The 15,809-nt window shown below is 41.0% G+C and overlaps 1 protein-coding gene across 1 annotated transcript; it reads left to right on the top strand.

The window, feature by feature from the left end:
• The first annotated feature begins 8,227 nt into the window (after positions 1-8,227).
• Positions 8,228-15,559, top strand: APOH (apolipoprotein H). Its single transcript, XM_054393878.1, has 8 exons — positions 8,228-8,291; positions 9,405-9,581; positions 10,168-10,264; positions 11,572-11,648; positions 12,190-12,378; positions 13,441-13,620; positions 14,112-14,309; positions 15,167-15,559. Exons 1-8 carry the CDS (start codon positions 8,228-8,230, stop codon positions 15,235-15,237), a joined length of 1,053 nt encoding a protein of 350 aa, XP_054249853.1. The 3' UTR covers positions 15,238-15,559.
• Positions 15,560-15,809: the final 250 nt, after the last annotated feature.

The following is a 15,809-nucleotide window of genomic DNA, read 5'->3' as shown; positions in this document are numbered from 1 at the left end:
AGGGTTTGTCTCTTTCTAAATTGTATCAACAAAAATTTCTGCCTCAGCTGGAGTATTTGCTATCATTGCTGTTTTGCAGATTGTGTCCTTCCCACCAGCAATCACACTGGAAAATTTTGAGTATCTTTTCCAGAAACTAATTCACATTCTTTTGAGTGCAGCAGAACAATTCTCTTGTGTAGGCAAATCTTCAATCTTCAACTGTACAACAGAGAAAAAGGCAGAAAGGCTCAGACTTTGAAACACAAACAACGCACTCGAATAATGTGGATAAAAGAACAAACCTCTCTTGTACCAAAACAAAAGAGCCTTTATTATTTATTTAGAGAAACATGGCACACAGGTTTGTAAAAAACAAAGTAGATGTTTTTTTGCAAGGGACAATTGATCCCTAGAGTTCCTTGCCCAGAAGAACCCAATGCAAAAACCAGCACTGGTGCAGGACACTCACATGAGCTCAGGGTGATGTCTCTCTGGGAGAGACAAACACTGCATGTTACTGAACACAGACCACAGCTGGCTCAGAGAATTCTCCAAATGTTCAGAAAATGAATGATTCTTAGGAGGAAAGATCACATCTGCTTGCACTCTTTCCGCTTCCTAGGTGTGCACTGGTGGTCACTGTTTAGAGATGGGCCCTGCCTGAACCAGCACCACCACTTCTGTGTCTGTTTTCTTCTTTAATTAAAGAAAAAAATATTTACTGTATTTACCCTACTTTTTTCCTAGCCTTTTTTTGCATTAGAAGTTTAAGCTGTGTGTGCAGCGTTGGTGCAGAGAAAGCAGAGTACCATTTTCAGTGTCTGAGTTCCAATGACACCAGGTCAGTCTGTGCTCTACACAAGTGTTTACACTTACAGAAACACTCCTAATCGAAATGACAAGAGTTTGGCTGGGCAAACACAGCTTTAAAATACTTGTTTGGTTTAGAAGGAACGAAAGGACAAAACACTGACACACAAGATGCTGACATTAATTTCATAAACCCATTTCAAAACCCCAAAGTGAACAGTTAACTGAAAAATGAAGTGTGGAAAACCTCCCTGCCACAGAGACGTCACACAAGGAAGGAGTCGGTTTGTTAGCATTTGACATTCATTTAGCTCCTCACTGGAATATTCATTTTCAAAAATACCTCTCCCACCCCCTCAACTGTCCTTTAACGGCAGTAGAGAATATTTTTTAGTCTTTAAATCTAGTATTGTGGATTAAAAACATGAACAGAGCAGCAGACTATCACATATCATAACAGGGGAACATCTCCTTAGCTTGTGCTAAGTCTTGTGGTACCATTCAATTTCACCATTAAGATATGGTGACCTCAACAGCCCCAAATTGCTGTTTGTATCTAAATAAAATGCTAGAGATTTACATTTTAAAATAGCTTTGTTTCAGCCAGCTACCTTAAAAACCAAACAGCTCACCCACAATACTGCCAAGGAACAAAAAACCCCTGGGCACCCCATATGCAAGCAGCAGAGGATTTAGTCCCAGATGTATTAGGTCATGTCTGTGAGATAAAATCTGGGCAGCTTGCTTTAGAAATGTTTGGAACAGTGGTTAAGCCAATTTGTACAGTGGCCTTGGCTACACCCTAATATCCATGGAAAAACAATGACCCTCTCATTAAGGACCACAAAAGATTAGGTGACAAGAGGGAGAAAAATAAGATTTCTTTTTTCCTCTATAAACAAATAAAACCTGAACAGGATGTGTAGCAAGCACACATCCATGTCCTCCCAGTGCATTCTCAACTTGTATCATAAGTACCTGGCACTTTATAGAATGCTCAGGATCTGTTCTTTCCAAAGCACCTGGACAGCTTCTCTTTGCAAAACTGAAATTTATGAGTATGTCACTGCTATCAGTACTGGCAATGTTGGAATGATTGCGATTTTATTTCCTACTGTTACCAAAATGCTGGCAGCATCTTTGTATCTCCCTGTACAAGGAAAGAATCTCCATGGGTAGTGAATAAAGGGAAACTGACTCTGATATTTATTTTTGTTATTTTTACATACAGAATAAATGCAAAACTCCAAGAAACCCCTGGCAAGATGATGATGATGAAGATTACAACACTAGAATCAGTATTTTGAGAGATACACACACATGGAGAACCATCAAGGCAGCAGAGTGGCCTTCTGGAAACCAAGAAGTGGCTGCATTTTCCTAAGAACACAAGACACCAAAAATTTACTTCAATAAAATGAGCACTTTTAAAAGCATGGCCTTCATTTAGTTGACTAAATGGAATTTGAGTCCTTCTGAAAATCCGATTCCAGTTACTGATACCAGCCCCTTTGCAATCTGCTTCCCCTTAGAAAGGCTTCACCTTGGATTTATTGCTGGAGATTAGAGGTTGTCACAATGTGGAATTAGTTTATTGATATCTTCCTACTCCCTAATGGTCCACACTATAAAAGTGCCCTACTTCATGGTACACTATGACTCTGTTAACACAATCCAGACACAGAATAGATGTGATGTCATCAGACAGAGGTGTAGGAGGAAGCTTCCACAGCAGTATGATTTTTCTAGCAAAATGTCCAGCTGCAGGCAAACCAACCTTTCCCATCACATTAACCCTAAACTCATCCCACGATGCTTGAATATTCAAGAACACTCTTAAAAAGTAGCTTGCAAAAGTCAGTCACCTCCCCACTGGATCCAACATCTTAGGGACATTTTCAGTTCTGAGACTACATTTTTAGTTTTTTCAGACTTGTCAGTCAACAGTGAAGTGAAGAATGAAGTGAGGAATTCCCCCTTACAGAGTAAATTTGCTACAAATACCAAATTGAAAATAGATGAGGAAAAATTGTAGTCAACTATTGGTGTTGATTCTGAAAGATTTTGGAGAAAATTCTAATCTTGTAATTTTGTTAATGGTATATAACTTGATGCTAAAATCCCATTAAAAAAGCCTTAAATGAAGCCAGTGACAAGACTCAGGCTGACTTGTGAAGGTTTTGGGTTAGACCATAAGAGAGATGAGTATCCATGATTTGATGGCACTGTACAGGAGCTGAATCATGAAGAAGGTAGATTTATACATCTAGAACACTCTGGACTTTTGACCAGAAATAATGTAACAGATGATACCCACAGGGTAACAGAGATCAGAGGATCTACCCAGATTGGAGCTGTTGATTTATTAGGTGATACCAGTGAACACCTCTGACATGGCCAAAGAACATCGATTCTAGGCTGCTTTCAGACATAGGCACTTTTCAATGAAGTTTTTAATGTGGATGAATATACCAAACAGCTTCTTCATTATTGATCCTCTTATCTGTCTGTTGGGAAAACCAAAGACTTTCAGTAAATAAATCTGGTAGTAGCTGGACTTTCAGATAGTACCCTGGCAACATGCCAAGGGAGGCAGAGGTAATTTAAGAGCATTCTTGTTTACCAGAGAAATCCTTTTAGGGGAGAGATGGGGTCCTCCTGGGATAAAAACTAGCAGGGATTGCTCCACTGGATCACAGTGTGGGAAATGCTAATGACAGGTTTGATGTACTGGAAGTGTAAAGTGCATTCCTGCAGCACTGTGCTTTCTGTGGAGAACTGGCATCACATCCTGACCAGGGCTGAACTCTCTCCAGCGTGTAAACAAGATGACAACCTGATGCAATACATATATGTGTGTGTGTGTGTATATATACATATTCAAAAAACAAAGCCAGATGCTGCTCTCAGAAATTTATGGCATCTGGCTTAATAGAAAGTGGAAGAGTAACAATGAAGAGAATGTTGGAAAGTTTGTTTCAGTCTCAATGGAAGAAGAGAAACAGTTTGGCCTGAACTTGGAGAGCACCATGTCTTTTCTGACCTCTCCCTTATTATGTCTGGCTGGCTTCTTCCTTTGGCACAGTTCTATATCTCTATATCTGCACTGAAGGAAAAAGGCCAGAAGGTGGTAAAAAAGGTAAAAAAAGGGTGAGAAGGCCTTGTGCTTCCATACTGTGCTTTTATGTCAACATCTCAAAAGTTGTTCCTTGTGGAGCTGTTCACTGCAGATTCAAACTCTCACAGCAAATCATCTGCCCCCAAGGCTTCATCTTTTAACATTCCTGATGAAAAAATTTAACACAGGATTTTTAAAGAGAGTGTTGTGATGAATTTATCAGAGGAACAGACTGTTTCACAATTTTGGGTCACAGCAGAACTGTGAAAGAGATTCTCTGGATTTTCAGTGCAGGAAAAGAGAAGGCGGCGAGGAGGAAGTAGCTTTAAAATGCTCTCTGGTTTTGTACACTGTGAGTTTAATGTGTGTGGAAAGTAGAACACCTTCATGCCTCTGCAAGAGAAGAAAGGCCTGCTTTCACCTGGGGAATCTGCAGTGCCAGCCCTCTCACATCTCAGATTAATACAGGGTTGGGTATTTCAATACCACACTTCCAATAACCTGGGGGGTGCTTAATGCAGTTTAAGGTCCAGGACTAAAATGATAATTATTGTTCTAATTTCAGAAAAACCATTCTGAAACATCAGTGGTGACTAGGACTGCAGTTTACCCCTAAAATGTACTACTAAGGGAAAATAATCTTTTGAAGAATTATACAGATGCCATTTACTTCTGATGTCACTGAGACATTCTTTCAGGTCAATAGCAGTTACTGTGTGTTTGCTTCCTACATCTCCAAACACATGAAATGTGAACTTTCTGGGGAAAAAAAACACACTGAAACGGATCTTGGTTTCTGGGTGGCTGAATATTTTTCTAGTAATGAATGCAAACACCCAAATTACCTATACATTAAATGCAACAGGTCTATAGGAAGTTCAGAATGGTCTCAACCAGACCAGAACTGAAAGCAATTCTTTTCTTTTAAGGCTCAAAATGCCTCAGTTTATCTTCTTATTTTGTATTTTTTATCTCTTCAGCGCAATGGAACACTCACTGCAATATTGAATGCATTGAGTAAAGGTGATAAAAATGTTTGTGCAGTGCACAAATGAACTTTGAGCAAATATTAATAAGAACTATCTTGGCAACATGAAGAGCAATGATTTGACCCGTGACTTAACACCTGCTCCTGCAGAGGAACAGAGACACATCCATTAGTCATCTGATCATTGCCTCTTCATGCTCTGGAGTGAGGAATGGGTGCACACAGGAAAACCTAATGGCTGAGGTGTGAATCAAAAGGAACAGCCTGAGGAGAGTTTGAATCTGAATATCTTATCCTGGTAGGAAAAGAATGAGATTGTTGGTTCAAGTACAGTCCCAAGCCAGCTTCCACGCCAGGAAGCACCTCAGCAAGCAGGTGCTGGCATGGGAGGGAGGACTGCATTCAGGTCTCTCTAATATTCTACCTCTGTCCCTAATGAATGCATTCCTTTTGATTTAAGGAACACTGCATCTTAAACTGGCTGTGTTGTGAATTTTGTGGTTGGAGAACAGTCACAAAGTCTTGAGAATAATAGGCAATGCAGACCCAACACTCATTATCTGGAAGGACAGACTGCCAGGAATTCTGTGGCAGGATCAGAGGTGTGACATATCCTACAATATCAGGAAAATTACAGCATCAACTAGAGAAGGAGACAGACAGATTAGAGGAAGGACATCAGGTCTGGCTCATTAGCTGGGGAACTGTTACCTCACACTGACCTTCAGTCTGCTTAGTTCTTGCAAACTTCCTGCATAATTTCTCCAGGAGAGACCAATTCCTGTCTGAAAGTCATTGTCCTATTATCTTCTGTCCTGATTATTAGAATGTCTTCTCCTATTGTCATGACAGCTCTAGCTGACCCCTGCTGTCAATGAAGAATGCTGCTGCATAGACTGGTTTTCATCATCATTTTCCTTTTAGCATCCCTCTATTATTTTTTCCTCCTTCTCTCCCATACGACATTTTTACCTTCACTTTTAAGGCCTTTGCTGGCTTATCTTCTTCCTCTCTCTTACTCCTTACTGAAACCACTCTGATCAGGCAGGGATTCCATCACTTAATTGCCATCTTTTCAAACACACACTCTTGATCTCTGCTGTGCTGCCCTTCACATTTTCATCTGGGCAACAGTTCTTCTGCAAATCCAGTTATTCACATTCCTCCTGCATATTCTCCTTTAAGTTATGCTTGCACAAAACTGGGCAACATTTAAACTGCTCTGATAGTGATGCTCTGCACATCATGCAAGCCAACATCATCTCAGGGTGTTCTTGCACTACTTTTCTGCTTGCAGGTATCATTTCTTTCCTTGGAATATACTATTTGTGACAGAGATATAGAGACCATCAGTCTGCTCTGTATGTGGTCACCAATGAAAGAAAATTCGGCTTTATGATTTGGTTTGTAGGAGCTCTGACAACAACTAACCACATACTAAGGGGTGGGTTGGATTAGATGGGAAATCAAATGATAGATATATATGTAATTGCATACTAATACAGCAAGAACCAGGTTGGTTTGCTCATGCTGTGCCAAGGTGAATCCATACAGAAAGAATCACAGCTTCTCCACTTCCTGGGAAAGACACAGCTACTTGTAACATACATCTTAATGTTTCTTATGGCAGAGAAAGGGTTTTCAAAAAGAATCACAATATTGGCAGCTATTATGCAGTGCTGTGAAATGAATACTTAGACATTCTGCACACTTACACATTCATTCCTCTGCTTTGCACACAATTATTCAATTCTGCTTTCAATTTTCAGGGCAGTCAGGTTATCCCATACAAAACCTATGATGAATTTAATGTGCATATACTTTAACCTTTCCCCCCCTGCCACTTCTCAAACTAGTACAGAAAACTTTTCAGTTCAAGTCTGTGCCTGTATGGTAGAGCTCATTCTGCCATCTGCTGAGCACAGTGAGAAATGGCCAGCGTTGAAAGGGATAAAATTGTGCCCATCTTTCCCTGTGCTGTTTTGAACACAGCAAAGAATGTAATTAAAACAGCTAGAAGGTTGAAGTAAGGATTTAAACTAGAGGCAAGAAAGTTTATTACAGCCCTGCAGTGAGTTGGGAAGGGAAAAGATACTTGTGACATTCTGGGGAGAAGAGGAAGAAGGACACGGCAAATGGAAAAATAATCAGATGTAAATAGAGAAAATAAATTCATTTTTTTCCTGTTGGTTTAGCAGTGGTACTTTGCCCTTTGGCACTGTGTATCTGGTAAATATTTTGAGCAGGGCATTCACAGCATTTTCTTTCTGGGAAGAAGAGCATGTTCCTAATTGTTTAATGTTGTGACTAAAATCTATGTTTCAAGTGCAAACTTTATAAAATGAAAATAAACAAACTATTTAAGATGGCAGCAGCAAGAGTTTGACATAACCTAGCTTCTCGTTAGAGCTTTAAATGTCCCTCACTCCCCCTCACAGGCTGTGAGTCAGCAGGGGAGGAGGATACTGAGATTAGAAACACCAAACTGTGGAACAATGATTACACAAATGTTATTTTGGTTGCTCTTCAGATGCTCTGCAGTCAAAATCTGCAAAATTAGGAGGGCTGCAGTGATCAGAACCTCAGCTGATACCTGTGGAGTTTTGACTTGATGACCCCAAATGGCAGTGCCAAAACCCAGTGTTTATGCCACCCAAAAATATGACTGAAATTTGACTCCTTTGTCGCAAACAAGCAGACCAGAAGCATTATTTCACTGTCTCTGCTGCTTTTATTTATCTGACAATTGAAAGATGCTTATTGATGACATGAATGTCACCAAACTGGCCCCTGAAGCATGAAGTTTCAGGCCAGATCATCACCTAGTGGAAACTGGCATGAGGTTGGTATCATTGCTAGGTGTGTATGACAACACCAGTGTCACTCCAACACTGATCATTTCACCTTAAAAAGGTTTTGTTATAACTCTCAGAACACTTTGCTGTGTAGAACTGTCCATGCTCTAGTAATAAACAAAAGCTTCTTAGTGACAGTTCTATTACTGGATCCAATATCATGTTCCAAATATCCTCATCCTCTAAAGATGCTGAGAGGATAATATTGTGGTTATTTTCCACAAACATCAGTCCCAACAGGAGATGCTCTGCAGAAACAACCCATTTGAATTCCTGCATTATCTGCACATCCAACATGTGATGGTTGTTTCATTCTTTATAATGAGCAATACAAGGAACCTTTTATCTTCTGTTTACTGAGATGGGAATAAATACGAAGAGTTAATATGTAACCATCCTTTTGGCCATGCCTTTATTTTTAAGAGAAGAAACACTGGACTGAGGGTCATTTGGGAAGCTTGTGGACTGGCAGCAATGTACCCCCTGGCACTGCTCACCTGTGCAGTTGCTCTGAGCCACTGCGCTCTGGCCGCGAGAGGTAAGATCCTTCCACTTTCTAAGGGCTATCCTACCCATGAGGGAAACTGGAGAATGCAACAGGGCTGGAAAGCCTTTAGGCAAGTCTGGGCAAGTGTTTTGAAAAGGAATTTTCCCTGAAAACTTTCTTCCCCTTTTTCCCTTTCCAGTCCTTTCCCTGTCTCCTCCCATGGTGAGGGGAATTGCTGTAGACAGAAAATGCAAGAAAACAGAAGAAATAGAAGTTGTGGAAACCAGGTTGCCTGCATAGCAGGGGCATTGTGTGTGCCAGGAGTTACCTTTGCTCTGTCCCTCTGCCCAGCTCCCTGCTCACCTTCTTTTCCACCACAGCAGCTGCCTGGCATGGCACTTGCATTGCTTTTCTCCTTTCGCCCATGCCAAAGGCTCTGGGCATATTTTATGTACTTTCCACCTCTGTTTTTGCCATTCATTTCTACAGCATGAGCTTTGCATCCCTCTCTTTTCTGCCCACAATCTCAGCAGGAACCTCTCTCCATGCCCTTTGCAGGAGCTCAGTCTGCACCCTTCATTTCCCTCTCACTGTTCCCCTCCTGTTCTCACTCTCTGGGTGATGATTTCTTCATGCTGTCAGCATGTTAAAGCTGTTTTGGGCTCAGAACTGCCTCATGTAACAGGGTGTTTGCCCCACTGAACAGAAAAATTGGGGGAAACAAAGAAAAAGAAATGAACAGAAAAATTTGAAGAAACAGAGAAAAATAAATGTAATTTAAAATAAATAAAATTAAAATCTCATTTCAGGCTGCCCCCCTCCAAACTAATTCAGATTAAAAATGAAATGCATTAGTTTGCTCCTAAGTCACTTTCACCCTCTTCTGTCCAAGGTAATTTACCATAACTGAGTCACTTTGCAGAATGCCTTCATAAATCCATTTTGAAGCAAAAGTAAAAAGCATCTAACTGGGACCATGGACAGAACTGTCAAGAAGAGGAAGAGCACACTGTTTTCTGACTAATGTTTCCAGCAGCCAGCAGCTGCCTCAGGAAGCTATGGACCTATAAATTACAGATGGACTCTTCAGCTGAGTTAAGCTGATGCTTCCAGCTGAGAAATAAAAACAACTCACACTGCCCAATTTCTGTCTCCTGTCTCCAGTCTGTTCCAGGCCCCCAGAAGTGCTATTTGCCACCATTGATGTAAACAAAAGTGTGTATGAAGTGGGTGAGGAAGTAGAGTACACCTGTAGGCCTGGCTTTGTCCCCAACAATGGCCAGAGGAAGTACACCTGCCTCCCGAGCGGCAAGTGGCCTCTCAATACGCTGCTGTGCCTCCGTAAGTAAGCCAGAGCAAACCCTGCTCCTAGGCTTTGTGCCAAGCATGGATCTGAACGAGCATGGATCTGAAAAGGTTATTTCATACTCTGTGTGAGGAAAGTGACTGATCTACTTCTGTTCTCCACTTGTTCTTCCCTTACTCGCTGGGGGGTATGAGGGAAAAGAGGAGCAGGTAACAGGGGAAGGATATTCCCAGACATGTCCCACACTTTTCCTCAAGCCTCTGCTCCTGAGAGGTGATGGAGTTTGGACCCAAACAAGGTGATCCTTAATGTGACTCCTAAGCATACCCTGCTTGATAGCACCTGCATTTCTTGTATCCCTCATTGTTCATTTTTACCATTTCATTGCAGAGAAGTCATTCTCCTCAGACAAGCAAATGTTAAAAACCATTTAATCAGAAAACCTTTGAAGCTCCTTATTTTGATAGAAGTGTAGAATAGCTGGACTCATGAAATGTAGTATATGGGAGTGGCAAACAGCAAAGACACTGTCACCCCTTTATGATCAACTCAATTTCATTATCCTAGCTTCATGCCTCATGAAATAATATTATCCTTTTAAAAAAATCTTTTAATTAACAGCAAAAAGATGTGCCAGTCTTGGAAATTTGGAGCATGGGAAAATGGATTTTAGAGACCTCCGCTATCAGAGTTCCGTAAGTTTTTCATGTGAACCAGGGTAAGTTCCCTTCCTCCTGTTCTTAAATCAATAACCTAAATCACAGTCTTACAGTCTAGTACTGCAGTACTGCAAACCAGGGAACTTAGAAAATGGCACATAAAACCCCACCTCCACTTCAGAAACTAAAATAACCCCAAGAGCATATCTGGTGATGCTCCCCGTTCTATCTTGGCTGTAACATCCTGCAGCTTTTCTGCTCCAAAGCAGTATCTTACAGATATGGAAGCCATCAAAATAGCAGAGATTTTATACAAAGATTTATTCTGGACTGCTTTCCTCTGCTTTTGAAATCCTCTTAGTACATCATGAGATGAAATCCTACAGTAGAAAGAAGATAATCTCCATCTAAGTTGTTATATTGTTAGGCTCTGGAGACTGAGAATTTTGTTTCTATGCCTTTCTAAGCTCAATAAATGAAAACAAGAGGTAAATCCTAATTTGGTCCCTGGAGCAAATGCACTTTTACTCAAACCTCCTTGCTGGCATTAGAAATGGGGATGCACTTAAAGCAAAATAGTTATGATAAATGCAGGGAAGGATTTGATTGCAGCATGCAGTTCATTTTACTTGGGTAATTAATAAATTAACAGTGCTTACCTAGGAAGGCCAGAGGTGAGACAGTCCAGAGTTCACTGAAAAGTGTCAACAGCCTCAACTGCCTCCTTCTGCAAGGCTTAAATAAATTCAGCTTTGACACCAAATGTAGCAATGGGACCTGATTTAATTTTGCTAATTGGAATTTACTGGTTCTTAGCTGTATGGTATTGGTAGATCCACCACCAGCGTTTCTGTAAAAACTCAGAGCAAGAGCACACAGGACGGGAGAGAAGCATTTAGAAGTCCACATGGAAATTAAATGGGGCTATCTGGCATGAAAATATATGCACCTCAGTGACTTCAGTGCTTAAGAGCGATGAGTTCTGTGCAATAGGTTGATCCTAATTGCCATAATTAGCTAGGAACTCCTCCCAAGAAACCATAACATTTACATTAGCAGTCACAGATTAATGCTTACTGCTTACTCCACAGTATTAATCAGTTATAGAAATTAATATACGAGATAGACTATATAGTTGAAAAGGCAAAACATCTTTTTTTTATCCAGCCTTTTGTCTGGATACTTGCTAGAATTTTCCACATCTGAATCTAAACTTCCTTGGAGGTCAGCAAGTGCTAGAACTAGAGAAAGATTTCAGAACTGGACTCTTTAGTCTGTTTATGATGGTAAACTTCCTTGCAATGAGCAACTTGAGTCTTCTCTGTGTTCATTAAGCTTTCTGATAAGCAGATCTTTTTGTTTTCAGGTACAACCTCGTTGGGACAAGAACCAGCCAATGCATGGCAGATGGGAAATGGAGTGGAACTTTTCCACAGTGTCAACGTATGTGTTTAAGTATTAAAAACTGCTCTCTCCTTGATCTAACCACAGAAAGACTCCTTTCCATTGCTCACAATCACATATACACTAATTCAGAGACCACCTACAGTGCTGTGCAAAAAATGGTTAGGAAAAATCAAGAAGAAGCCTGTCTGTTTGGCTTTAGCTTTGTGGATGGTACTTCTAGAGAAGCACAGTTTAAAGGGCTGTACACAAGGCCAAGATGAGGGATGCTATTTACAGCTGGAGGTAAGATGCTTATCCACTCAAATTCATCATCCCAGCATATAAAAAGAGGATATTGTCATGCTTTTGCAGACGTTGTATGTGGGTTTGCTATGATATTGGCTGAAAAAACATAGCAAAACTCATGAATTGCATACTCCAAACCTGCTGAGACTTTCAACCCAACCTTTTTCTTTTGCAAGCCACTCTCCCATAAAGGCTGGTGTGTGTTCATTTGGTTATAAGCACATTGCTCCTGTGATTCTAGTGATAATTTGATCTTTAAGCCTTGATTTCTATGAATTCTGTGCTTCCCTAGCTGTGACTTGTGCACCTCCCCCAATTCCTGAATTTGGAGTCCTTTCTTACCGTGGCTTAAAATCTGGGAATGTTTCTAAGTACCTGGATACAATTACTTTTGAGTGTGTGCCTCCTCTCGCCCTTATTGGGAATGAGACAGCTACCTGCATGGCCAACGGGAACTGGAGCAGCATTCCGGAGTGCAAGGGTAAGTAACTGACTTTTATACACACCTAATCATATTGGATATATAAAACTATGTGCACAGCCTTAAGAATATTTTATTTTAATGTAGTTGTTATTGCAAACACACAGTAGAATGATTCTGGAAGTCAGGCTGATGTGTGCAAGGTGTTTGCTACCAAGGTTGCGCTCAACATGGGATTGACAAAATATTTGCTGCAGGTATAAAGGTTATATAAACAAGACCTGCTAAATGTAGTTCATGGTGGGGAAGGAAGCAGAGCCTGGCCTCCACAGCTCAGTGAGTCTTGTAATCTGCTAGGATTAATCTAAGAGAGAGACAACCTCACCCTTAGTCCAGAAAACTCCACTGCTTTCAGTGAAACTATGCCATGTTCCAGTAGCTTTTGGATATAAGCATGGATACTGCATCCAGTGCTGGTGTTCCCATCATAAAAAGGACACAGAGCTATTGGAGGGAGTCCAGAGAAGGGCCACAGAGATGATCCAAGGGCTGGAACACCTCTGCTATGAGGATAGGCTGAGAGAGATGGGGTTGTTCAGCCTGGAGAAGAGAAGGCTCTGGGGGTAACCTTAGAGCTGCCTTCCAACAACTGAAGGAATCCTAAAGGAAGGCTGGAGAGGGTCTCCAGGATCTCTAGCAACAGGACAATGGGGAATGGTTTTAAGCTGAAGGAGAGCAGGGTTAGACTGGATCTCAGGGAGAAGTTCTTCAGTGCAAGGGTGGTGAGATTCTGGAATAGGCTACCCAGGATGCCTCCTCCCTGGAGGTGTTCAAGGCCAGGCTGGATGAGGTCTTGAGCAGCCAAGTGTAGTTGAGAGGCGTCCCTGCCCATGGTGGGGAGTAGATGATCTCTAAGGTCCCTTCTAACCTAAGCCATTCTATGATTTAAATCAAGCAATGTTCATTTATTGTGGCTTTTAATAAAAACTATCTTCCCTTGGATTCAGTTTTCCTGTGCAAGAAGCTGAAATGAACCACCATGGAAGTTTTATGTATTTTTGGAAAGTGAGTCTTTTAGAACTGCCATGCTGATAAATCCTTGGTTTTGTTTTTGCATCACAGTTGTCACATGCCCCACTCCAACTGGAATAGAAAATGGATTCCTAGAGCTTGTTGCCCGTAGAACATATCACTACAACGAGAGTGTCAGCTTTGGCTGCCAGCCCAGATACGTGCTGGATGGACCTAAGCATTCCCGATGTGAAAAGACTGGAAACTGGTCCACAAAGCCAACCTGTAAAGGTATCTGTCTGTAAAGAACCTCCCATCAAACTGAATTTTCCCAAAAGACCATTGTTCTGATTGTTAGTGAGCATTACACCTTTGAGCAAGTGGTGTTCTCAAATGAAAACCAAAGCAGTAATTTCAAGGCCCTGATAAGCTCAGACCACTCCCAATGCTGAACATAGTGTGACATGAGGTATCTGAATTGACCTCAACAATCAGCCATGTAACTTTATTTTGTCTCAGTATTTCCTCCTCTCTTTCTGCTTAATATAAGTAGTAATTTTACTGAGGCTGGATTTTCAGTGCAAACTTTTGACCCTCTACTTAGGGGTCTGAATTTCTTCAGTGTTGCCACACCAGCAGAAGTACCACATAGGTAGGAGACACATTATTTTTCATTCCCAAATGTCACTTGTACAGATTTCTGATGGGTTCTAATCCACCTGCTTTTCAAAAGAGAGTTCTAATTATTCTCACATGACACCTCTAACTGGATTGTTTTACAGAACCATGTAAAATACCAGTGAAGAAAGCTGTAGTATTGTACAATGGTGAGAAGAAAAGAGTTCAGAACGACCTTAAGGAGGGCATTCAGCATGGAGAAACCATATCCTTCTTCTGCAAGAATAAAGAAAAATCCTGTGCCTATACAGTAGCTGTGCCATGTGTGGATGGCAACCTGACTCTCCCTGCCTGTTTCAAAGGTACAAGCTGGGCTAATCACAAGCCAGCTTCTGCTGGAGGAATACCAAGTACTTTAGTGGGGGGGCAATGCCATAACTCATCTTTGAGCCCTATTTGACTGATAATTCATCTACCTGTACTAAAATGATTTCTTCCTAAATGGAAGAAATTTCTTCTTAGATGGAAAAAATGGCCTGAGAGGAGAGGATGCAGAGCAGGCTTTTCCTTTGGATACACCACAGCCCTGTTTCATTCTCTGCCCTTAGAAGGTGTTATTTAGAGATTATTTAGTGCAAACAAAGGCCATACATCAAATACTCCAGGATTTCATGAATCCTTGGATCAATACCTTCTGCAATGGAAAAGAGCCTGAACACTGCTGCAGCCTTGAGAACGTGACAGATTCACTTCCATTCTGGTGAATTATTCCATGTTTATGTTGATCAGCAACATGCTGGTCCTGGCTTTGGACCAGGAGTGTTTAAAAGCAGCTGACAGTTGCAGTGAGGAATTGTTGCTGGAGAAACTGGCTCACAGGCACCCAGGTTTTCAGAATAAATAAGCAGATTACATCCTGAAGTCTGTTAGCAAGAGAAAATACTTTCCATTTGCCTTATCAATATTCCTTGCAGAGAATATTCCTTGCAGGTTTTATTTTGATTTGTAAGTGAAGGGTAAAACAGGTTTTGCATGATGAAAACATCTTTCTGCAAATTTGGCTTGGCTTCTGATGGATGTAGCTTTCACTAAACCAGAATTAAAACAGTTCTGAAATGATGCAAAGATTGACTACTCACCTAGAGGGTCCATGAGACTTTATTTTCAGCCTTTACTTGTTTGAAGAATTTAACTCAGGTTCTTACCTTGCTTTCAACAGAACGTGGCTTTTTTTCAACTCTTGTAAAGAAGGACCCCTCAGAAATGAAACCATGTGAAGATCAAGAATGAATCAGAGAAGTAACACAGTGCTGAATCTCTGCCTTATTGAGACAAAATATTATCTAAAGAGAGGAATACCTAGGTCCTGTGAGTGCGAATTTCCAGGCCAACTCTGGACTCCCTGTGAATGCAGCCTCAGCTATTTTCCCAACCACCATCCCTTTCCCTACCAGCCCTTCACAAGCTATGACACTATTTCAGCCACTAATTCTCATTGCCTTTCCTCTGCCTTCTTCAAACTCCCTGCAATACTACTTCTCTTTCCATATTCCCAACATTTGTGCAACTGGAATTCACTTTCTCAATAGCAATTCCTTTACAATAAAGCAATTTTCAGCCAGTAATGTGTTCTTATTTAGCATTACCTAATCATCAATCAAATCCTGGAGCTCTTAACTGGTTTATACAGAGAAGCCTGAATCATCCCTTAATTAGCTGGGTTCTGATTCTATTACTGCTCTCCTGTGATAGGGAGTGGACCTTTAATTATAGATAGACAGAGGGTCTATGTAAGTAGAGAGATGGAGATTTCCAAATGAGTTCAAATGAGTTTAGAAATCAAGTACCCAGCCATGATTCAA

The sequence above is a fragment of the Indicator indicator genome, chromosome 29, assembly GCF_027791375.1.
Source record: "Indicator indicator isolate 239-I01 chromosome 29, UM_Iind_1.1, whole genome shotgun sequence".
Classification (NCBI taxonomy): domain Eukaryota; kingdom Metazoa; phylum Chordata; class Aves; order Piciformes; family Indicatoridae; genus Indicator; species Indicator indicator.
This window is presented reverse-complemented; position numbering and strand designations above follow the sequence as displayed.

Bases quoted from the DNA above. Each gene is read 5' to 3' on its own strand.
- APOH (XM_054393878.1), top strand. From the start codon at position 8,228: ATGTACCCCCTGGCACTGCTCACCTGTGCAGTTGCTCTGAGCCACTGC. The intron at 9,582-10,167 runs GTAAGTAAGCCA...TTTAATTAACAG, and splicing joins CAATACGCTGCTGTGCCTCC to CAAAAAGATGTGCCAGTCTT. The intron at 14,310-15,166 runs GTACAAGCTGGG...TGCTTTCAACAG, and splicing joins TCTCCCTGCCTGTTTCAAAG to AACGTGGCTTTTTTTCAACT.